Raw genomic sequence first — 24328 nt, 5'->3', positions numbered from 1 at the left:
GAGGGGGAGGTAACTCATGCCATCCGCCCTCACAATACCTCCACCAAACACCCTCCCTCTCCTCTCGTTTCTCCAGCAGTTCACCAATCTCATCTCTAATGCCACAGTGCTGCTCTCCCTGTCATCATCTCACGGTGGAGTGGAAATAAACACTGTGTCTGTTTAATGCAGTTGAGTTGTCAGGGCTGCTTCATTACGTGGCGCAGCAGGTAGCAGCTGCCAAAGGCTTCTAATCCTCTGGTGTGGAAAGGATCAGGGAGAAGGTGGCGTGTCCTCTCGGCGAGAGCACAGGACACGTTGGACAGGTACCTGACTCTGGGATCCTAATCTCCATCTGTAATGAGGCGTGGGGCCGATGTCAAGTATTTGAAAACTCAGCTTCGGGTGACGGCAGCAGAAGTGATGGAATACAGATTTGGACGTGTTCACGCAGAAGGACAGATCTGGCTTCATGGCAACATGTATGCGCCTCTCTCAGAGAGAGCGTGATGGGATTTTGGCTTCTGTAGGGACTTGCAGTCAGCGACTCGCAGCAACACAGCTTTTCCTCGCATTTATGAATCATTACAGAGGAATCTGTTGGATAAACATCTGTTTGAAGCTGTTTTTCGAAGTGATTACTTCTTTCGGAGTTGTGTATATGAAGGATGTAAGACAAGAACCTGCACAGTAAACATTTAAAGAACCGCCCATGAACAGCTGCTTTTGTAAACAGGTGAACAAGCGTTTCCAAATTCTTCAAATATATATATATATATGTGCGTGTGTTTTATGAGTAACAGTTTGCAGGTGTTTTGAGTGACAGATGGTTGGCATATCCTTGAATTACTGGTTTTTGTGTGGAAGTGTAATGTTGGCTGGGAGAGCTAATGGGTTTCTATTCGCAGCGCTCATTATTTGAGGCTGGTTACTCATCACAGTACAGATTGGGAGGACATCCTTCCATATTTACTTCTTTTTTTCCTCCCAATTTATGCAAACAAGAAAGTTGAATATAACAACTCATAACTAAAACAAAAAGTGATTTTTACAGGACATTGGCTTATTGACCAAAACACCATTCATGAGTTGCACTCTTGTTTAAGGCATTTTACAGCAAAGATTGTGAAGACATTTTCTTCTTTTTTCCCATTTTGGCAAAAGGGTTTAATAGCTTAACGCAGCATGAGGATATTCAGATATTTTTTACACTCGGCATCCCTGGATTTCTAGAGGATCCTGTAACTGAGGAATGCAGTGCGTGTCCTGGACGAGCACACACTTTTCCCTAAACACTGCGCAGGATTCATCCATGTAACATAAAGAGAGAAACTAAAGCACTCTTCTAAAGAGAAAGGGCTGGAATATTGATCAATGCCATTTTTACACAGAGGTCAGCTGAACAGGCACGCTGTGGAGTCTGGATAAGCCGGGCAGACGGTAAGAACACATCCTGTTCAGCTTAACTACAGCTTAAGAACTGAGGTTTTCTCAAACACTCGAATTATGGACAAGCCATTTAAATGCTATGAAATATTACAACACGTATTAGTCTGAGGTGTGTGCGACAATTTGATTAGTACAATTAATTATTTTGAAAAGCATAACACACATAACCATAATCGCTGTGAGTACACTGTAAAAAAAAAAAATGTTGGTTTAACTTAAAAAAGCAAGTTACCTTGTTGCCTTAAAATGTTTAGTTCGTTGTAATTAAAAATTTGAGTTAATACAATGAAGAAGAATGGTTTAATAAACAGAAACAAAAATTTTATCTTCACACATTAGTTATCGAAGTTGATTTGACAAAGATAAAAAGTTGTGATAACAAATCATTAAAATGTTTTTGTACAGTGAATACAATCCCACTTTCTATCAGGTTTCTTTAAGTATAATGTAGGCTACCGGTACATTTAAAAATAAGTACAGTGTACTAACTGTGTTGATTTTGTGTTGCAAAAAATGTAGCACTTTATTTTACAGTCTTAAACTATGTACGTATTATAGTAACTGCAATAACTGGGTAATAACTAGGTTCTAACCCTGAACCTTCCCCTAAACCATGTAAGTACACTGTAAATAAAGTGCAAACAAAATCTCTTGTGCTTCTATTGAGGTGGATACGGGTAAGGTTAGTGGCAGGTTTGGTGGTATAGATAAGTTTAAGGGTGGGTTAAGGGGTAAGAGAAGGATCATGTAATTATAGATGTATTCGCAGAAATGAATTACAGATGTAATTTCATCCTGGAATTTTAAAATAAATAACAAATATTGTTTAAAACAATAAAAATAAATTAAAAACAGAAAATGCAATTGCAAAATAAATCGCTGTGAAATCGGTGATAAGCTTATGTTTAATGAAATAAAGACAAACAGTATATTGGCTTATATATTGATTATATATTATTGATATAAAATTTATCTTTTTCATAATGCATTTTCAGTAACACTTTACAATAAGGTTTCATTTGTCAATTAGTTAATGCATTAACTAACATGAACTAAAAACGAGCAATATATTGTTAAAAACCTTTGTTAAAAAAAAAAAAAAATCAAGTTCACCATGCATTAACTACATAAAAACAACTTTTGATCTTAAAAATGTATCAGTAAATGTTGAGATTAACATTGCCAGCACAGCTTTCTCGCTCTGGCCTTCATTACATCAGCACTATAATCAGAATGGAAAAATATGAATTAGAAGCAGCCCATTTGACCCATCTCTCAGATGCAGTTTACACTTGGTATTAAGATTTTTCTCAAGGGATTAAATCAGTGGCATATTTCTGCCAACTATCATTTTAATCTCACAACAGTAATTTTAGGCAAGCGTTCCTGCATGTACTGCACGTTGATATCAGGCATACTGAAGAAGTATTCTCTGTGCATATATGTATGTACTTTTATACATTTTTCGATCAGACTATAATTTATTTTTAAAGTCCTTTTTTTTTTACAGTCTGGTTTAAATTCGGCAAAGCTTAAAACCTTTGTTATAGGTAACTGGTTGTTACATCTGTTCTTAGTGTAGTTTGACAGCATTCAGACACATAAGCATTCACACCACAACTGAAAGTGGTTTCAAACTTCTCCAGATGCGGGTGAAGTGGGCACATTTGAAATCTACATATGCAGCATTGAGCAGCTAGTTCCCTTTTTAAAGTGCTTGAGGAAAGATGCGATTTACAGTCTACCGTCTGCTGCTAACTGGCTGTGAACTTCTGATGTGCTTTGTTAAGATCTGATGTCTCTAATTTCATTGTCTTTGGCTCTGTTCACTTACAGTATAAGAGTTCAGCATAGACAAAGTCTTTAAACAGGTGTGAACCTCTGGTTCAGTTCAGTTAACATTCAAGTTTTTTTTTTTCTCAATCTCCAACCACACAATTCCTTGTATTCTGCCATTTTCATAACCCAAGAGAAGCTGGCATCACATTTGTAAATAAAATCAAAGAATAACTTATGTTGTGCATGCCTCATATTGGTCACTGTGACAAAACTTTTTTTTTTTTACCTATAATTTTTTTTTTGTCTTGACCCCAAACATATCCCTACCCGTAACTTATCCCTAAAATGAGAGGGAAATGATCGATGAACAACACTGATGTAGAAGCACCTAACCCTGGTTGTAAACCTAAACTTATAAACTGTAAACTCGTCCCTCAAATCGGATTGGTTGATTGGAATGTTGTTCAGAACATGCTGACAGACAGGACAGACCAGGTTACTTTTCGGTTACTTTTGAAAGTCTCACCTTTCAAATTTGGTCATTTTTTTAAAGAAATGTAAACAATAAATCCCGTTTTGTGGCTCTTTAATGTGTCTGTCAGATCGCTGTAGAGCATCAGTTAAAGCTGCTTGTGAACCGATCATCTCATCTCTAGTTCATTTATAGCATCAAATAAACATGAATGAACATAAGAAGGAATGTGGTTTTAACGGCGGAAAAGCGTCAGTACACTCCGTGTTTCAAGTTCAAATCCTCCCATGTTAATCTACTAACTCTCCTGACTGCTTTGTCGGACAAAATGGCGGATGGCGAAGTATGATTGGGCAGATCACCTGTCAATCAAGCTCCCTGCGAAGGGTCAATTTTGTCATTCAGTACCTCAACACATCTTATCCATATCTACCGTTATCACTTTCTGGATAAAACAGCATATGCCCAGAGATGAAAAGCTCACCTGAAAAGTTTCCCCTGACATTGTACAAGTATTCTGCATCGACGTCCCTTTAGGACAGACACTTCTTCAGAGTCACTCTTCAAACTCAGATTCCATGTCTTTTGTGTGTAACAGTGTGCTTTTACATGCAATGCCAATACTTCACATACTAACTTCAGTTTAATGGAAAATGGCCATTTGTACAATCAATGAGAGTGAATTTAATGGCCATATGATCAATGAGAGTCAGCATTAATCCTGAATCGGAGTGATGGCGTTTTGATATAAGGCACATTTCAAACGGGCAGCCTGACATTAGCATAACCTAAGAAGATAAATGTTTTTTTTCTAATCAAATATCATTCGTTTGTTATTTTGAAATGTATAATAAAATACTACATCATATCACTTTTATGTTTAAATTAATGGGAAAAAAAATAAATTGTACATCAAATTTAAAATGAAATGAAATTATTTTAATAAGTATTGATATTATTTTATATTAAAGCCAAATAATGTATAGTACCCACTTAAAGAAGTCTGCTTTTAATCAGGTGATTGATGTGGACAGGGTGTGTTAAGGTCCGTCGACAGTTTTTAGAGTCTCCACATCTTCAGGATGTTTAAAAGCCTCTTAAGCTTCCCTTGGGAGCTTCTGAGATTCATTGTGTTAAAGAGTGCAGTATGAAACATCTTATTCATGCATGTCTCATGAATGTTTCATGCATTTGCAATTCATAAACACAAAGCTCTTATGTTACACTCCCATCCCTGACTGCAAAAATAAGCAGTGTCCTGAAATCGAGCCATTCATAATATGGCTGATAAACATCAGGGTGGTTATGTTTAATTTAAGAGGCGTTAGTTCATTTTCTATGAGTTTTATCCTGTTGTTTAGTGTGTAGTGAACACGGCCACTAAACACAAGCCCAGAGCTGTGAGGTAACCTGAAACAGTTCTGCCCGTCAGAAGTAACAGAAGAAGAAGACAAGCCAAGAGTGATTGATTTTGTCCTGCTTTTAGCACCTCGACTTCCTCTGACTCTGCAGATAAAGAGAAACGTCCACTCTTTGTACAGTCATTTGAGTTGGATCTCACTGCATGATCACCTTGCATTGCTTGGGATGGAGGCCGAGCTTTATCAGTCGGAATAGCAGATTTCTCAAACAAGGCACCAGAGAACATATTCATCTAAATGCTTAATTTGTACATGAGAGCTTTGGGCTGATCACAGTGTTTAAACGTGAGGTGTGTCATTTCCGGGACACTAGCGTCACCAAAAGCAATTGCAAAAAATAATGAAAGTTTCCCAAACCAATGTGCCATTGGTCAAACAAAACTCACGCCATTGGTCGCCAGTGTTTCTGTGTCGGACCGGTTGAGACCAATGTTTTGCAGCTGTATTGTTGTCTCTTCAAATACTTAGAAGAAAGTATTTCCAATGAAACCAAAATCAGAGTTCTGTGTCTTTAAAGGGGTGGTTGAGTATGATTTCACTTTTTTAACTTTAGTTAGTGTGTAATGTTGCTGGTTGAGCATAAACAACATCTGCAAAGTTATGACGCTCAAAGTTCAAAGCAAAGGGAGATATTTTCTTTTACAGAAATCGCTTTTTAAAGACTACAACAAACGGCTGGTAAGGACTACAAAGAGCTTCTTCAAGGGTTAGTGACATCACTAACCCTAAAATTTATATAAACCCCGCCCCCGGGAACACGATTATCATGACAGAATATGCTAATCAATGAAGATATAACTCCACGTCAGCTACATAAATTTGTCAACTAACCATTCAGAAATGTCGTGTTGCATTCTGATGTTGTCACTTCTTCTTGAGTCTCTCCATCTTCGTCCGACTCTGGTTGGAACATAAAAGGCTAAACGTTGTTGAAATTTTCAGTGCGCGTCTGTGAGGTAATCGAAGATGCTAACACACGAGCTCTTGAAGCTCCGCCCTCTGTGCCGGGAGCACGGCAGATCATTTGCATTTAAAGGACACATACAAAAACTGAGCGTTTTTGCTCACCCTCAAAAGGTGATGATTTTAACATGCTATAAAAATTGTCTGTGGGGTATTTTGACATCAGAGACTTAAGCCGTGTTTCCACCGAAATTACCCGGAACAATTTGTCCCAGGAACTTTTTTCCCAGGAACTTTTTTTGCCCCAGACCGGTTGCTTTCTGCGTTTACACCGCGGTCTAAAGTACCGGGAAGATTATGTAAACTGCGCACGACTGCTCCTCCCAGTCTGCGACGGACAGTAATCAGTTTTGAGCGCCACATTTATAATAAGTATGGAGGAGATTCAAACTGTGCTGCAGTTGTTTGTGATGTATTGGTTTACTAACGAGGTAATTAACAAAACGGCAGAAAAGAGACGAGCACTGACACTAAAGCGTGTTCAGAAAGCTCGTAATGCTATAAAATTAGACGATGCGGACATTGACCGTGAGATGGCTGGGACGAACGTGCAGAAAACTTCCTCTTCCACAAATACGCTTAATAAAGCCTGAACATCGTCGTTGGTCCAGCTGTGTTTAAAAAAAAAAATTTAACTCCATATTTGCAGACAGACGACTCTTACTGCATGAAGCCACGAACCGCAACAGATTTTTAAAATGCCGGTTAAAATAGAATGCTGCGTGGAGTCATCCAATCAAACTGCGGCGTGAACACAACCAATCAGCATGTTCAGCGCACAAGTCCCGCCCCCGAAAGTTCCTGAACTTTGAAAAGTACTACCTCGCCAGCAGGGACTTTCGGAGGGGGAAATATTTACCCGGAACTTCATTTAGACCCTGGTTCCTGCGAACACACCGAGTACCACCCCAAAGTTCCTAGTTCCCGGGGAAAGTTCCCGCGGTGGAAACGCGGCTTTATTTTACATCTTGTGAAAAGGACCCCTTTAAGTCCATGTATATTCACTTTGAAGTCATCTGTATTGCTGGTGCACTCCTAAAAGCTAAGCCTTAAGAAAGGTTGCGTAAAAACGACAATCTTTGACCTCTTAAAAATTTTAAATATTGATGATTCATGCTGCACTACTCAGATTTCTGTCCAATCAAATCCTCAAATGAGAATGTCTTGCCGCATAATACTGCCTGCAACCACCTAGTAAGTAGCTCATTGCTATGATGTAACTAAACCCTATTGGCTAATTAAAAACAAGGGGACAGGATATTCAATATATCACCCATTTCCTATTGAAACATCCAACCTAGGTTTATTGAAAAAAATGAGATTGAGGCGACATTTCTGCAAAATTATATTATGTTCCTTCTTGCATGTTTCTCAACTTTCAAAGTGAAATGTCTACACTTTTATTATGTTGGCTGTTTTTCGTAATGCAGCAGTTCGGCAATGAAATGTCCAATGAGTGGCACTAAAGGTTATCACGTTTCAAAATAATGTACCACCTACACTAAACTACTCTAAAGCTAACTGAGAGTATTAATAAAAACAAACATGAGATTTTGCTGACAAAACAAACACATCGCTGAAGCAGCCATGTCATTTTAGCTTGCGTCTACAAGTCTCCTTTATCATGAGTCATATTTCATTGGACTAATATCGCAAGTGCAATGCTGTACCGGGTGAGCTACTAAGCAAGTTTACTGTCACAAAGGCTTTTGATTATGTGACGCAAACGTGAAAATGTACAAATCACGTGAAGTTTACAGATCATGTGCTAGGACAAGCATTTTGAAATCATAGATTTGTGCAAGGAATCGTGTGAAAATAAGTTCTCATTAATCGATAACCTGCCCCTATCATCATAGTGTGTATAAAAAGGAATAAAAGTTGTTGGTGTAGCAACATGTTGACATACATCATCACTCTTCTCAAGGTTGCTCTGTGTGTTTAAAAATAGTGTACTGTAAGTTACTTTAGATAGAAAGCATCTTTGGGCGCTGTGGTTTAGAGTAATGCTGAGGATCATGCCCTCTGCTTATGGGTAAAGTAGTAAATGTAGTTCACATCTCTGCTCCTGCTCAACTGGGAGGTATTAGCATTAATACCTCCATGAGCTGATTCATCTTGTTTTGTTTTGATAAAACTTGCTTTAAAATATGTCCTACGCTTAAAAAAAAGCAGTGCTGCAACTATTCAGCACAAGAGTATTCCAACTGATAGCCTGTCTTTTTTTCTGTTGTTTCTCACATGTTCAAATTAGGATGTAAATCTTTGATTTTAATGCATGAACAGTTCAAATAATCCTAAAACGGTAATAAATATAGAATCAGTTTATTTTATAGCTTATAAGTAGGTATAATCGGTGTTGTTAGCTACAATTAAAAGTATTAACAGTTGGTCATTCAAATAGAGCTGAATATTAAAATGAGATAAAAATCTTAATAAAAAACTTCAATGAAAATGAACAATGTTGCCTTGAAATAAACTAAATAATACATTTAAATAACTGAAAAAAAAGTTTAAAGTTGTTGAAGCATTAAAATTACTAAAAGTGAAATAAAAGATGAATTGAAGCTATGTATAAATATTTGTATTAACTAATTAAACTGACAAAATCACATAACAAAATGTATAAAACTTGAACTATAATTTAAAAAAAGAAAACTGAAAATGTTAACATAAAAGCTCATTTAATACTATAATAAATTATATTGAAACACTTAAAATAATACACCTCCAACTTCTTTGAAGTTGCATTTCAGGTATGACCACAATTATGTCCGTTTCATGGCAGTTGCACATCACAGACACATCACAGAAAAACAGTTGCACATCACAGACACATCACAGACACAGTGGCTTTAAAGGTGCATAAAGTTTTTTGTTTTGTATTTTGCTGGCTCAAGGTTTGACCGGTAAGAATTAGCATTTAGCCCCTGGAGACGCTATAAATATCCCCTTATAAAAATCGTTCTCAATTGATATAGATTCAAAAGTGGCCATCTATTCTGAATTATATATATATATATTTTTTTTTTTTCATTGTGTTTCATTGAAGACATTGAAGCTTGAGGAACACACAGTATAGAAAATCTGAGTGTCGACTGTCTAGATGACATCATCAGCCGTACTTCAACAATCCAACAGACAGAGTCAGAATACCAGAACACGTGACATTCAATTTACGCTATTTATATTTTCTCTGAAGCCTGAGAAACTTATTTTAGGAAAGGTTGCTCTTGGGATGCTATTGTAGCCATCTTGTAATTTTTGAGTGCCCACTTGACTAGACAATTTACTTTTTGAATGTTCCATAAACACAGATCTGCTCGAGTCCACTTCCCCTGAAGAGAATACACATTCAGAACAATCGTCTGTTTCCTAATAAGGAGACAGCGTGCTTAATAGTGTGATTTGTGTAGGGTGTATCCTGGCTGGAGACTATGTCTGATGTCTGAGAAGAAAACAAAGAGGCAGTTTTTTATTTATTTCATTTTACAGTTATTAGTTATGTTTTGTTTACACAAGACTGAAAGAATACATGTCTTTCATGTAGTCAATGAGTCCCTGCTGTGAGCAGCCTCATGAACCAGCATCAATTGAAGAATAATCGAAATGAATCTCTGCGATTTACTAGTAAAAGAGTCTTGGGTTTCTTAAGTGATCTTGTTGGAATGTAATTATGCATTTACGTACAGAGTAATATTAATTAACTACATGTACTTGTGGGTTAGGGTAAATATGAATAATGTAAATATGAATAATGTATTATTACCATAGAAACTACATGTGACGTGTAACAAGGACACTGTAAAATAAAGTGCTTTCGCGTTTACATGCTATGTACTTACCGGTACTCTAGTAATTGCAATAACTGGGTAATAATAGGTACTAGCTCTGAAACTACTCTTAAACCAAATCTTAACCCATACTTGCTTGGATAAGTACACTGCAAGGGCATTGAAAGTGCACATAAATGTCACAGTCATGTTTAGTTTCTGTCTTGTTTAGTTTAGTTGACTTAGGCTGTGTTCGAAATTGCCCCCTATACCCCCATTAACTAGAGTTCACTTGAAAGAGTGAATGAAAACAAGTGAGTGAATTCGGACACTGGGTTTGCTTGAAGGGCCGCTAGTTTCTGCTTGCTGTTTAATAATCATTTAAAACTTAGCAAACTGGCAGCTCCAGTAGTAATAACAAGATTTATCTCGAACTCTGTCATGGAAACTAGCATAAACCTTAATTAAACAATTTAATAATCAATTAAAAAGGAATTTATTCCTGTATGATATTACGCTGTAGCCACATTGGACCAACGGCCATCTTCTGGCGAGATGTGAGAATTCATTTGGCGTGCGTCTCTCAGTGCATTGTGGGTATTCTCTAACCGTTTAGCACAGCCTTAGTTTTCATTGTCACCATTTGCTAGTTCTAGTCATTCATTCGTTGTCATGGTTTCGAATTAGTCCACACCTGTTCCCTGTTCGGTTGATACCTCTGTGTATTTAAGCCTACTGTTTTTCCTCTGTCGTTTGTCAACATTACATTGGTTGTATGTTAGTTTTGTTCTCAGTGTTTATTTAAAGTCTTGAATAATATAATTCATTTTGAGTCACGCATCTCTCTTCTTGAACTGTGACAGTAAAATCTTCATAAATTATATTTATTTTACACTATATATATATATATGATCCTAATAACTTGAATTGAAAAAGTCTGAACAGAATTACTAGCATTTTGTTGATTATTTGATTATGGTTTACCTAATTTTAAGCTAGAACAATAAAATGATTCTACAGTTTAACTGTTCATATTATGATCATAATAACTTCCAATTAGAATTTCTAGTATTTTGTTGTTTATGTTTGATTAGTTTGATTAGCTTAGGTAGTTATTAACTGTATATCGTTGCTGTCTGGTGGAGAACTTTCACCTCCAAAAAGTTACTTTTTTTAATAGTTAAACACTGTGCTGTCAAACTTGATGTTGAGGGTTTATGTGTGATCGGACAGTTTCATGTGTCATTATATTATTATTAACATTTTACCGAAATCCAGCTCAAACGGAGTTATGGTTTTTGACCAGTACGTGTTTTGTCCGTCATTAGAACAGCCTCATCTGAGGCAGTAAGTGCATCGCATTACATTTTCATTCACTTGCAGGTTATAAAGTTTACTGTAGCTATGTGGGCGCTCTGTTTTTTCTGTCATTTAGCCAAAATCTTATGTTATTAAAGAATGTATCATGGTTTCCACAAAAATATTAAGCTGCACAACTGTTTTCAACATTAATAATAAAAATGTTTACTTGTTCAGCAAATCATCATATTAGAATGATTTCTGATCATGTGACACTGAACACTGGAGTAATGATGCTGAAAATTCAACTTTGATCACAGGAATAAATTACATTTTAAAATATATTCAAATAGAAAACAGTTAATTTAAATTGTAATAATATTTCTCTAAATTATGTTTTTTGCTAAATTTTTTTGACTTTTTTCAAAAAAATAAACGAAATCTCACGTGATTGAAAGCGTATCCAGACAGGAGAGCTGATGTCAAAGCCGAGATGAACAGAGGTTATGAATCATCATTACTCACATCCAAATTCATCTTTACACACGCACACACAAACTAGTAGCCTATACTTTTTTAAGAAGACCTCCCATTAACTTCAGTTGTTCTTAAATTAAGTTAATTATAATCACTATAAACTACTATATTTATATGGCAGAAATAGTAAGAGTATATGTTATTATGCTATTTTGTTTGTTGACTTTTTTTATTCTGACATCAGCATCTGTAGACCAATGGGAATTAAAGAGAGGCCGCCCCCTGTACTTTTGGAAAACCAGTTCACATATTAGACTGACCCGTCTCTTTCCCCAGCTCACAACAACAGTTTAAAGTGTTTACATTCATATACATTTTTTGTACCTGCATTCACAAAAATAGATTTTACACCAAACAACTAAACTCTACCACTGTACTTTAGAGTATACTAGACTTTATTTAGTCCTGGACATTTTGCATAAGGATTGAAACAAGTACACATTTGCCTACACACAAATGATTGGAATTCAAACAGGCTCTTTATTTATGTTCTGGCCTGTTTGCTGTTACTACCATATGATATTTCATATTTTGACGTATAGCAAAGCTTTGGCAGGAAAATCATGGCACATCCACACAAAACCTCGTTTTCCGGTCATGTACCGCTCCACATCTTTCTCTTTCCATGTTCTTCTGGACCAGAACCAGAGTCTAGCATTGCCCAGTGCACTCTAATAACGTCTGGTGAAGTGTTTGAGAGCGTGGGGTCTGGTTTAGTTCTTAGTCTCTGGAAGCCAGGCCGAGGCATTTCCTGATTTCAGCGGCTGAATTGTTTGGTACCCCCTAGCTGCTTTTTTTACAGAATCTTACGGGAATGAGATCAATAACTAAAATTCCTATAAGGATTTAGTGTTTTGAAGGCAAGAAAAGCAAAGGCACATCCATTGGCACAAACTCTTACAAGCATATGGAATTAATGTTCTGTGTCTTGTTATGTGACAAGCAAAAGAAACATCTGTATATTTATGGTTTGACACATTTATAACAGAAAGACAGACATTTCAACATCTCTATTTAATAAGAAGAAAACTAATTGTGTACCAACACATTTCTTTGTGTTAATGGAATCGGGCTAATATATTAAGTAGGTTAATAACACTATCAAAAAAGTACTAAAAAGACCAAACTATGGTTTTTGTGGACATGAACCATGGCAAAACCATGTTGTTGTTTACAGAGAGCATACCATCATATTCGATAACACTAAATAAGGTTCTAAAACATATATATATATATATATATATATATATATATATATATATATATATATATATATATACACACAGGTGAAACTCGAAAAATTTGAATATCGTGCAAAAGTTCATTCATTTAAGTAATTCAACTTAAAAGGTGAAACTGATATATTATATTGTATATGTTGTATCAGTACATGCAAAGTGAGACATTTCAAGCCTTTATTTGTTATAATTTTGATGATTATGACTCACAGCTTAAGAAAACCCCAAATTCAAAATTAGAATATTGTGAAAAGGTTTTCAGTATTGTGTAGAATATCATAAATTATTCAACCCCCACTGCAAATCAGGTGTATTGGCAAAATGTACAATTTTCAGCTGTCTGCAATGAACAAATCAAACAAAAGTTATTGAAATAGCTCAATACAATAAATGTTTCAAGTGGTTTGGCTAGGTTTGTTGAGTGTAACGTTTGACTGCATGTTAGAAATATGGCTAAGACAAAAGAATTGTCCAAAAAATCACAAACAAGGAACAGGATACCAAAAGTTAGTGAAGGCAGTGGTTACACTACCTAGATGGGGGGGGGGGGGGGGGGGGGGCAATAAACTTGATTTGCAATGGTGGTTGAATAATTTCGATGACGACTAGTTGTGGTCAGAATTATTGGCACCCCTGGTAAATATGATCAAAGATGGCTGTACAAATAAATCTGCATTGTTTATCCTTTTGATTTTTCATTTTAAAAAATGAGCAAAAATCTAACCTTTCATTGAAGTAAAAATAATTTAAAATTGGGGGGTAACTCATATTATGAAATAAATGCATTTCTCCAAAACACGTTATATTATTTTTTTTAGGGAATAATTATAGTAATTAAGTATTTTTTACAAAAAAAGATTTGGTATTCCTCAAAATGAATAAAACCAGCCAAATGCAATCTCAGAATATTACGCAAACCTGCAATTATTAAATATATTAAATAGCACAAATATACTTTATGTATTTAATCTCACTTTATCAACCAATGTCTTTGCTGCTGACCTTCGATGATCCAATTCAACCATAGCAATAAGCAAAAATGACTAGATACACATCACACTTTCTTTCATTACTGAAGTAAGTCTTTTCCTGTGTCCTATTCTTCAGTAATCCAGAACAGCAGCACATCTGAATTAGACTTAGCACATTAGTTTGAGCTGTGCCCTCTACTGTACATGAATGAATTTGCGTTTCCTTTTGCATTTGCACTTTTGGGGCCCTATTTTAACGATCAGAAACGCAAGTAACTTTGTGGGCGGATCTCGACGCAAATCTAAAAGGAGTTGGTCTGAAGTAGCTACATTACTCATAGGTGTGGTTTCGGCGTAACGTGAAATAAACCAATCAGAGCGTCATCTCACATTTCCTTTAACAGCAGGCGTGCTTGTTCCTTGTTCTGTAGAGGGAAAATTCCGCTGTGTGTCGGGTGCAAAATAGGAATGATACATGCATCGGAGTACAAAGTTAATTGCGCTGGGTGCAAGATAGGGCCCTTGGTTTGAAATGGCCCTTACATTTGCCAAAAATATTACTTTTTTTGTTATCAAAAAAACAAACAAGCAAGCCGAGCCCACGTGAGAAAAAGTAACTCAAACGTTACTAATACATTGCTTATGATAAAAAGTAACTAAGTAACACGATTAGTTACTTTTTAGACAGTAACACAATATTGTAACGCATTACTTTTACAAATAACTTTGCCCAACACTGAGTATTACGATCTGATACTGATCGCCATTTCTTGGTATCGCCACTTATTCTTGTCCTGTAACAATAAGCCCTTTGATCCTAAAAACATCTCACTCAGAAATAAACATAACTGGCAGATGTGTCTAACAGAGCATATTTATGTGGATGTCTGAAGAAAACCCACTGATGTACTTCTCTTGTGTTTGTTGTGATGTTGCCAAAGGAGAAGCTTGTGATCAGAGTAACACTACGGCCCAGGAGTAAACGCAATCTGTTTAGCTTGGAACTCACCATTTTATCCCCATCTGATAAATTGAAAAAGTAAAACAATACACAAGAGCACATCGGCACCATGTGGCAGTTTTTGTATGTTCTGGATACAGACGATTTGGACCACATGAAAACGATGGACAATCCACACCTGTGTGCGCTCCGAGACCTGCGACCGGAATGAGATCAACAGAGGAGCAAAAAGTTACGGATGGCAAAACCACTTGTGCAAACATCTGTGAATGAAATCTTTGGAATAACAACTTGGTTTGCACGAGGCTGCTCATATGTAGCTGAAAGATGTAGCATACACAATCTAACATGTTTTAATTTGGTTTGGCGTTTGTTAATGCAGCAGTTCTGTAATTGTTGGACTGCTGTCCTTGAACCATTTTTGAGAATAACAATAGTGTCAAACATCAATGTCAATCATCAGTGCAGCCAAAAAAAGATGAATAAGTGATTGTTAATGTGGTTATTTGAACAATAAATGGAATTTAAGAAACATAATCCACCCAAGTATGAGAATTAAGCTTCATTGTTTTACCCAAATGTGTCAACACATTGTATTTTCAGTGTTGCCACAAGGGGTGCCATAGGGGCAGTTAGCACATTATGGGCCCTATTTTAACAATCTAAGCGCATGGTCTAAAACGCACGGCGCAAGTGCACTTAGGACATGTCCGAATCCACTTTTGCTAAAGACGGGACAAATGGTCGGTGTGCGCGGCGCATGGTCTAAAAGGGTTGTCCTTATTCTCTTAATGAGTATTGGTTGTGCTTTGGGCGTAACATGCAAAAAAAAAATCAGAGTCTTATCTCACATTCCTTTTAACAGCCAGGTGCGCTCGCGCCATGGCGGATTCAATATTTACATGGCGGAATTTGCAATCAGAAAAACTCTTCTCCAGAGAGGAAACGGATCTGCTCGTGCGCGAGGTTAGAGTGCAAGCAGACATATCTACGGGACAAGCCGGATTCCACCATATCTTTATGTACACAATATTAATCTTTTACATTGCAATCCTTTTATTTTTTATATTTGGCTAGTTTGTGTGCTGCTGTGCGTGTCCCCAATGGCACCCCTGTGTGTAATAATCAGAGTAATAATCTATAAGCCTATAGGCGCATATTACTAACACGCTCTTTAAATAACAAAAAAAAACAATTTCGCCATTGACTTTAGACCAGGTCAATGGCACAGTCTATTTCAGTTGCCTCAAAATAGCAACGCGCCAACACACCTCGTTTTCAGACCAACACGCCCATGGGAGAACAGAGGTGCGCTAATGCATCTGCTATTTAAAGGGTAACTAAACCCTAAAACAACTTTTTTTAGTTAATGATCTGTAAGAATGGGGCTTCATAAATGCTGTTCATTGATTCAAGTACATTTTTTGACATTTGGGTATAAAGTGTTTTAATTTGAAAATATATGGTGTAAAAACGTCTGAGTGCTGCCCTCTTCAGGTTAAAGGGAATCTCCTGAAGTAGGGGTACCCTGTGACGTAGGGGTACTCTGTGACGGTACTCTGTCACGCCCTTGGTGCGAGCTCACCACGCCCTTGGCAGCCCTTGGTATAAAAGCATCTGGTTCCATAAAAACCACTGTAGCGAGTCGGGAGTTGGAAATACAAGTTTTGAAAACGACCAGGGTAGCGCATATTAGCATCTAGTTAGCATATCATTTATATAGTTATTTATTTTGTGTAGCCTAGGTAGGTAATTTGCATAGTTTTTAGTATTTTTAATATGGTTAGAAGCATAGTTAGTTATACTTTCCACCAGACTGGGAAATTAGGTGCCAGTGTTTACATGCACTTGTGTGCCAAACGCTGCTCTTCCTGCATGGACTCCAGAACCGCCGGCGCGTTTTGCTGGATATTTTTTTCACATAGCGGCAAAATATGCTTAACGTAGGTTAATAGTAATAATAATCCACTCAGATGCTGGCCCCATTCTCTCTTGCGCGGCTGCTTCGCTAGCATCGTCGGATGCCGATCGCGATGCGGGAGTTAATGCGATGCGACACCGCAGTTTGAGCTAGCGGTTCGATTTGATATGGTTTTAGCTCTGTGTCCACAGACAATTCCTCCACTTCAGGGGAAGGTGGGGGAGAAAAGTCCTCAACTTCAAATGACCGCTCTGTAGCAAAGCTACTTGCGTCACTCCAGTCACTCTCCATCTTAGCGAGTCTGACAGCAGCTGTCAATCACTGCGTCACTGCGGGTCTGCGTCACTGCGTCCCCTGTATCTCCGCTGGGCTCTGCCCACTTTTCCAGCATTTTTCAAATATTGCCAGTAGGTGGAGTCAGGCTCTGACCAGGGGTTTAGTTACCCTTTAAACAACGTGGCACAGGACGTAAAAATGATAACTGGGTCAGGCTGAAATTAGCAAAAAACACTTGCGTCACGCCAAACAAACAACTTGGTAACCAAACAAAATTGACAAAAATGAAAATAGTTTTTAAACCGGTTTCTCAGCCACTCTTCCTGTCTGCCATTCTTTGGCTAAACACATAGCTCCGCCCCAAACTCATGCTTGTCACACTATATGTGGCAAGCAAACACACACAAAGAAGAATATTCTTTGAAAACACGGAGGAGACCGTTGGAGATTAACAGGAGTAATAAATAAGCAAAAACCACATAGCCTACTAAACAAGGTTGAGAACCGACAAGAAACAACTGAAATGCATAGCTAACCCTAACATACACACACACACACAAGAGGAGAGCAACTAAACTAGACACAGGTGACACTAATAACTAAGGCAACTAACAAGAGTAAATCAAGAGTTAGACAGAAAGCAAACAGAAGAAACAGAAACACAAGAATGAAATGATAACTGATATGTTTACACGACAACAACTAAAAATGTAAAAGATTTTCCTTTGCGTTTTTCGCGTACAGATGACAACGTTGTCAAAACAATCCCCATTCACGAAAATAATTAAAAACACTGTAGCTATATGCTGCCAGGCCAGTGGTTGGCGGTCACTTTTGTAAAGAAACATTTTTTGAAGTAATTACTTCAAGACAGCTAAAAAAGTATGTTCAATATAATATGAATATGTGTGGTAATGTAATCTGGACATACATTCGCCATGTTGTCATTATCATGTGACCTACCAGCGTCAGTTACGTTGCTTCACTGCCATTCATAAATCCTCTCCCGTGGCCAACGGGATAGTAAAGTGTCCATCGTATGCACACTTCAGAATCTCGCCGGAAGTAGTAGGTCATCCGGGTATTTTCGCCTACACTTTTATGAGTACTGTGAATTCAGACATACTTTTGTCACATACTGTTTTTCACCTATTTGATAGAAGGGAAGTATGAGATTTCGGATGCAGTCATTGACTTCCCAGTTTAACATTAGTTAAACTATTAAGTCAAAGTTTATTTAAGCTTTTTAAAAACAGCAAGTGTTCATCAAAGTTCTGCACACACATATCACATACCAATGATACAAACAATCAACCGCACAGAAGAAAAAAATTAGACACAATAAAAAGCAACTCTCACATAGCGTCAAATGCCAGACTTTAAAAATTCGTTTTTAAGGCTAGATTTAAAAACAGCAAGTGTTTGAGTCTGTCTATTAACATGCTCAGCTGGCCAGGGGGTTAGGCTTTTGCTGGTTAGCTTTAACAGTTAGCTTCTGCTAGTGAATCATTATTAGACCATTATGGGGATAAACAAAAAAAAAAACATCTTTCTCCAATGATAGCCATGCAGTAGTAGCGTATAATCTGACAAAATGAATATTATGTCTAATGTTTCTGATGTGTGATGACAAAATCTAAATAGAATAAACAAAAAATAAAACAGTGTTTGTTTTACATTTTGAGTGATGGATGTTCGGTTGTTTTGCAGGGGCCCAATGCTTCTCCTCATTCTAAGATGAAGTTATGGAAGTTTGCTGCCATCGGCCTGATTCTCTGTGGTGCTGCGCTCCCCCTGCTTGTCATTAAAACCACTTCCTGTCCCAGAGCCCCGCCCCCTCCTCCCCACCGCAGAGCTTCATCCTCATCGTTCTCACCACCATCATCCTCATTACACACCAGCAATCCGTCGCCTTCCATTGGGGTTGGTGGGCGGCAACGGAGGGTCAGATCAGCTGACGGAGGAAACTCTTTCGTCTCAGAATGTAAGATCATATGCCCTTATGTTCTCTTGTGTTTGTGATAGCGGCTCATTATAGCGCAACTTATATCTTTGTTTGAATCAGATTGCATTTAGCATGCAGGCCACCCAGAAATCTTTATAGCAGATATGAATCACTTCACACAAGGTGGTAAAATAATCACGATGAGCAGAATTTCATGTGAATTTAACCATCAATCTGATAACCAGAATATTCCCTGCAGTTCAAAATCACTGTGGTCACCAAACAAAAATCTAAAAAACACAGACACTAAAATGTAAATATATTATTGACATCATCTAAAAGATAAATATTATGTATGAACAACTTTACAGACATACAAATCACAAATCAGACACGAATCTATGAATATTTAATTGGTTGGTTCTATTGTATTTATGAGCAATGCGATTGTATTCACCTAAATGTATTTGTTTATTTTAATTTGAAATTGTATCATTTCATTATGGTGCCAGCACATTTCAAAAGATCAAATCATGTTAAACAAGACCACACTTCTAAATTCCAAAATGAATAGAATTTCTATAATCGTATAATAATGTACCTAATATCTGTGGTCAGAGTTATAACACTACCAGACTTTCAGATCCTTCCGAACACAACAAACTCAAGGAGACAAATACAAACAATATCCCTGCATATGCCTAGTTGCCTAATATATAACAAGTTAAAAACAGTAGGAGCAGTATGTCCAGTGTTCCCAGGTCGGGTAGACGATTTCCAGCCCAAAACAGAGTTATATATATTTATAAAGAGCCTTCGAGACATCTCCCACCACAGGTGTAATCCACGTTTTGAGAGTTGGGTCATTCTCCCACCCTTTACTACAGATATAACTTACTGTAAATCTATGCCACTTTTGCGTAATAATAATGTAATATTTATTTTATCTGCCTTAGGCAGTTTTCAGGAAATGCTCTAAATGAAAAAATGACCATGTGTACTAATATTTTGGGAAAAGGGCTGGATTTAGAAATAGGAAAATAATTATGTATTTAATTGTATATTGTAACAAGTTATTGTCACTGTACATTTTTCTGCTTGTTTTTTATATATATATTTTTGATAAGATTTTAGATTTGGGAATCGAGGGATCTAAAATATCTCTACTCGGTAAAATCATAGAAAATCAGCAAGATTCGTTTCTCTCTTCTGTTGAAGATTTAGAGATTGAAGAATATGAAGTAGCCTACATAAATGCACTTACACAACATTCAAGAAGGCAATATCTTGCTATATCAGTGAAAGTTGTGAAGTTAGTTTATATAGCTGATAATTATGTACAGATGCAGGTATACAGAGACTCAGACATGTAAGCTCACATGCAGTCATTTTTAAAGCTCTATCTACCGATTCCAAATTGTATTTTTATTACATATATTATCTGTAAATATTGATGGTCATTTAAACTAAAATTGCTCATGTGTAATGCATTAGGGGTATAATAATTATATAAATAATATATAAATCATCTAAAATAATTATAATAAATAATCATCGTTAAAAGCCAGACAATTTTGTATTTAAAAATCTTATGTAGTGACGTCAATTTTGAGCAAGAGAATGGGAGTGACTTTATTGCATCAGAGATGTATCACTTTGCTCACAGCTAATTGGTCCAATTTCTGTTTGAGATCTGAACACAACCTGCCCAGGAGCAGGTTAGCTGTGGAGCGTTAGTTACTATGGCGATGAACACAGCTAAAAGCCAAGCCACTTTCGTGGTGCCTTTCATCCACCTAAACCATCTTCATATAGGCACCAGGCTGTGAAACTCCAAAAAGTTAGTTACATACAATTTTACATTAGCCAGGGATCACATTTTCTCTTTAATGGAAGGAATGACAATTTATGTTAATATCCACCCCAATACATGTAAGGCTCTGTTTACACCTGGTATTAAGATGCGTTTTGGTCGATCGGATCACAAGTAGACGAGGGAGACTCACACCCGTTTACACCTGGTGTTTTAATCCTCTCTTTTGTCCACTTTCAACCACTTCTGTATCTTTCAATCTAACGGATGAAAAAAGCTTGTGCAATGTTTGAATCCCATCTGGCTAGCGCACTTCCCATAATGTTTATGTGTTCGGTCAGTAGGCGGAGACGGTCTTTTTACACTATGAAAGCAATGCGGTCAGATGCGTTTTCGACTACCTCTGGGACTAGTTTACTCATTTCCAGGAGAAGGCACAACACCCCCCTAACATTCACGTAAGCCACCTAATATGGGTTCGAATTGATTCAATAGTATTTGTGCACAGAAAGTGAAAGTGATGTAGTTGAGTGCGATGAAAAAGAAGCGAGGGTCTCCACAAAATCCAAACGCGAGTGGTCACAGAAGACGCATTTGAAACACGTGATAATACCAGGTGTAACGGGTAATGCATCTTAATACTAGGTGGACTACCAGTTTCTCTCTCGCTCGCTCGATTTCCGGGATATTATATATAATCTGTGGGTGTCAGGGAGCTGCTGTCGACATGCAGGAGACTCCCGGACCTTCCAGGAGAGGTGGGATGTCTGACACATTCAAGGGGTTGAAAAGCAAAATATGTGCAGCTTGTGAATTACTACTTCCGCTGTAAAGTTTAGGTAAAAGCTTATGTCAGTGTCTTGCCTCATAGACTCCCGTTGAAAACTGCGTAATATAATTCAAGCAATGCTTATGTTTTTGTCATGCTAAATGCTAAAAATAATGAACCCCTTTTTTTTCTCAGTCATGGAGATGTTCCAGAGCTTTACAGAGGGCGAGCTTCAGCAGGTCATTGAGACACTGGTGGAAAGGAAAGCCCGTAGAGATGCCCAGCAGAGCAAAAGGACTAAACGGGCTAAAAAGCGAGCGAAACCCTGCTCGCTGCGGGATGTGGAGGTGACGGTCAGTCAGCTGGGGTTAGGCTACGTCAGTGACGAGACTATAGTCTTCCATTACTGCAGCGGGAAGTGCACCCCTAGCCGCAAAAACTATGACCTGACGCTGGCGTTCATGAAGCGCTCGCGGCTGCTCACAAAGGACCAGAAGGACAAGGCTCGTCACAGCCCCTGCTGTCGGCCCACCGCGTACGAGGAGGACATCTCCTTCCTCGATAACTTCAATAAATACCACACAATCCAAGAGTTTTCGGCCCAAGCATGTGGATGCGTCTGACTTTGAGGGTCAAAACTCATCTGAGTCCTTAAAACATTTAGGAACCATCAAATATTTGAATCAAGACAAATTTAAATGAAAAATATAGACCTAATTCTGAGAAGAACATCTTGGGCTAAAAGCATACGAGAGCGCAAGTCTTGCATTGCCTTTACGGAAAATACTTGGCTGGCAGATTCTCCTCAGAAACGTCTGCCAGTCCTGATGAAGAGAAACAGAAAACGTATCATGCAAACAGTAATTGTTCCCATGTTAAGTCATTGCTAATGAGATGCTGCTGTATGTCTTGTTTATATTGCCTTCGTGGTATTTCAAATAGCTTGAAATGATGGGTGAAGGTTGAGCTCAGAGTTGAAATGCAGAACACCTCTAGAAAATGAATTCAGGGCTTCGGTAAACAAAGCAAAATACACAAAGGCACACTCAATGCTGAACAAAACGTCCTCGTTGTGCTGAAAAAGCAAAGGAACCGACATGTAAATGATCGCAGCAATTCTGAAAGGGTTCAGTTCTGAGTCTCTTTCAAAGTCAAAACATTCCCAACATCAAGTTCAACCGAACATATTAATTATACTAAACATCTACCTCAGCTTTGATATAGTCAACATGGCTCTGTAAAAGAAAATAGGGAATCATGCACTTGACAACTGAGGAACGTACACTACCAGACTTTCAGATCCTTCTGAACACGACAAACTCAAGGAGACAAATACAAACAATATCCCTGCATATGCCTAGTTGCCTAATATATAACAAGTTAAAAACAGTAGGAGCAGTATGTCCAGTGTTCCCAGGTCGGGTAGACGATTTCCAGCCCAAAACAGAGTTATATATATTTATAAAGAGCCTTCGAGTCATCTCCCACCACAGGTGTAATCCACGTTTTGAGAGTTGGGTCATTCTCCCACCCTTTACTACAGATATAACTTACTGTAAATCTATGCCAATTTGGCATAGCGATCCCTTAAATATACAGCGACACGTTATTGCACTAAATACCCGTCACTCATGAATGACCCCGTCTCCCTGCTAATCGCTGATTGGCTAAAAGTGCGTACTCGTCTGCGACGTCAACACCAACGGCAGCCGACTCTGCAGTGGCAGTGTATGTGTTTAGTAACGTCATGACTGATTTAATGGAGTACATGCACACTTGAGCTTTGTTTATTAACCAATTAGACTACAAAATGTTGAAAACCTCCAAATTGACCCCAAATCAGCCCAGATTTTGTCTTCCAGCCATTTCAGGAATCTCTCCAGAAACAGTTGCAGATACCAAAGGTTCCTCTCGTTGTCGGAGGGGTTTTATTCCTTCAGATTCTTGTGAGTGTATTGGAATCGAAGGTAACCTCTCAGCAGCAATCTGTGTATTCTCAGAGCGCTGTCCCGAGGTCTTCCCTTAGTTAACCTGACCAAATCCACTTAGTTTGTGTAAATCCTATAACACATGAGTCTAATCCACTTAGCTCCTGTCAAGCCTTGGCCAAAAATACTGAGAACTAAAGTGGGAAGAACAATACCTGCAAACGCATCAAACGAGCCGAAATAAAAGCGTCGTGATTTTAGCCCTGAACTCATTAAAGCATTAAAGCACAGATATTAGTTCAACTAACTCGTTTCGACTTCGGTAGTCAATCATGTTTGCATTGGCATAAAAATAATATTATATAATACTATACTTAGTGGATTACAGCTGCAATAAGACACTTATGTACACGTGATGTCAACAGATTGCAGATGTGATAATCGCATGCAACAGTCACCGTAACATTTTTTCGGAGACTAGGAAAATAATTGCCGTATAAATGAAGTCGCTCACATTTACGATGAATCTAAATGAGAGCTGAAGTGGTTGTCTTGTGCTCAGGAAGCAGATGAGTGTCCCTTTAAGCCACATGTAAGTCTGATGAGTTCATTAGAGCACTGATGTAATTACAGGACAGGACTTAAGCCCTAACGCGCCCGGCCTTAAAACTCCACCAACCATGTGCTTACAGAGGTCTACAGACTTTGTGCTGCTGTAACTAACATTGATACAAATTGTTTTGATTTATTTTGTATATATTTTGTTGTTACATATGAACAAATATATATATATATATATATATAAAACCAAATTGAAGATTTATGCAATACACT

At 37.7% G+C, this 24328-nt stretch overlaps 1 protein-coding gene across 1 annotated transcript; it reads left to right on the top strand.

Moving 5' to 3' along the window:
* The first annotated feature begins 239 nt into the window (after positions 1-239).
* On the top strand, positions 240-22248 carry nrtn (neurturin). The gene is made up of 4 exons (XM_079596939.1): positions 240-715; positions 1371-1419; positions 18750-19023; positions 21762-22248. The coding sequence occupies exons 3-4, from the start codon at positions 18777-18779 to the stop codon at positions 22187-22189; spliced, it is 675 nt and encodes a 224-aa protein (XP_079453065.1). The 5' UTR covers positions 240-715; positions 1371-1419; positions 18750-18776; the 3' UTR covers positions 22190-22248.
* Positions 22249-24328: the final 2080 nt, after the last annotated feature.

The sequence above is a fragment of the Phoxinus phoxinus genome (genome assembly GCF_949152265.1).
Source record: "Phoxinus phoxinus genome assembly, chromosome: 22".
Lineage (NCBI taxonomy): Eukaryota > Metazoa > Chordata > Actinopteri > Cypriniformes > Leuciscidae > Phoxinus > Phoxinus phoxinus.
The sequence above is the reverse complement of the archived record's forward strand: the minus strand, read 5'-3'. Positions and strand labels throughout refer to the sequence as shown.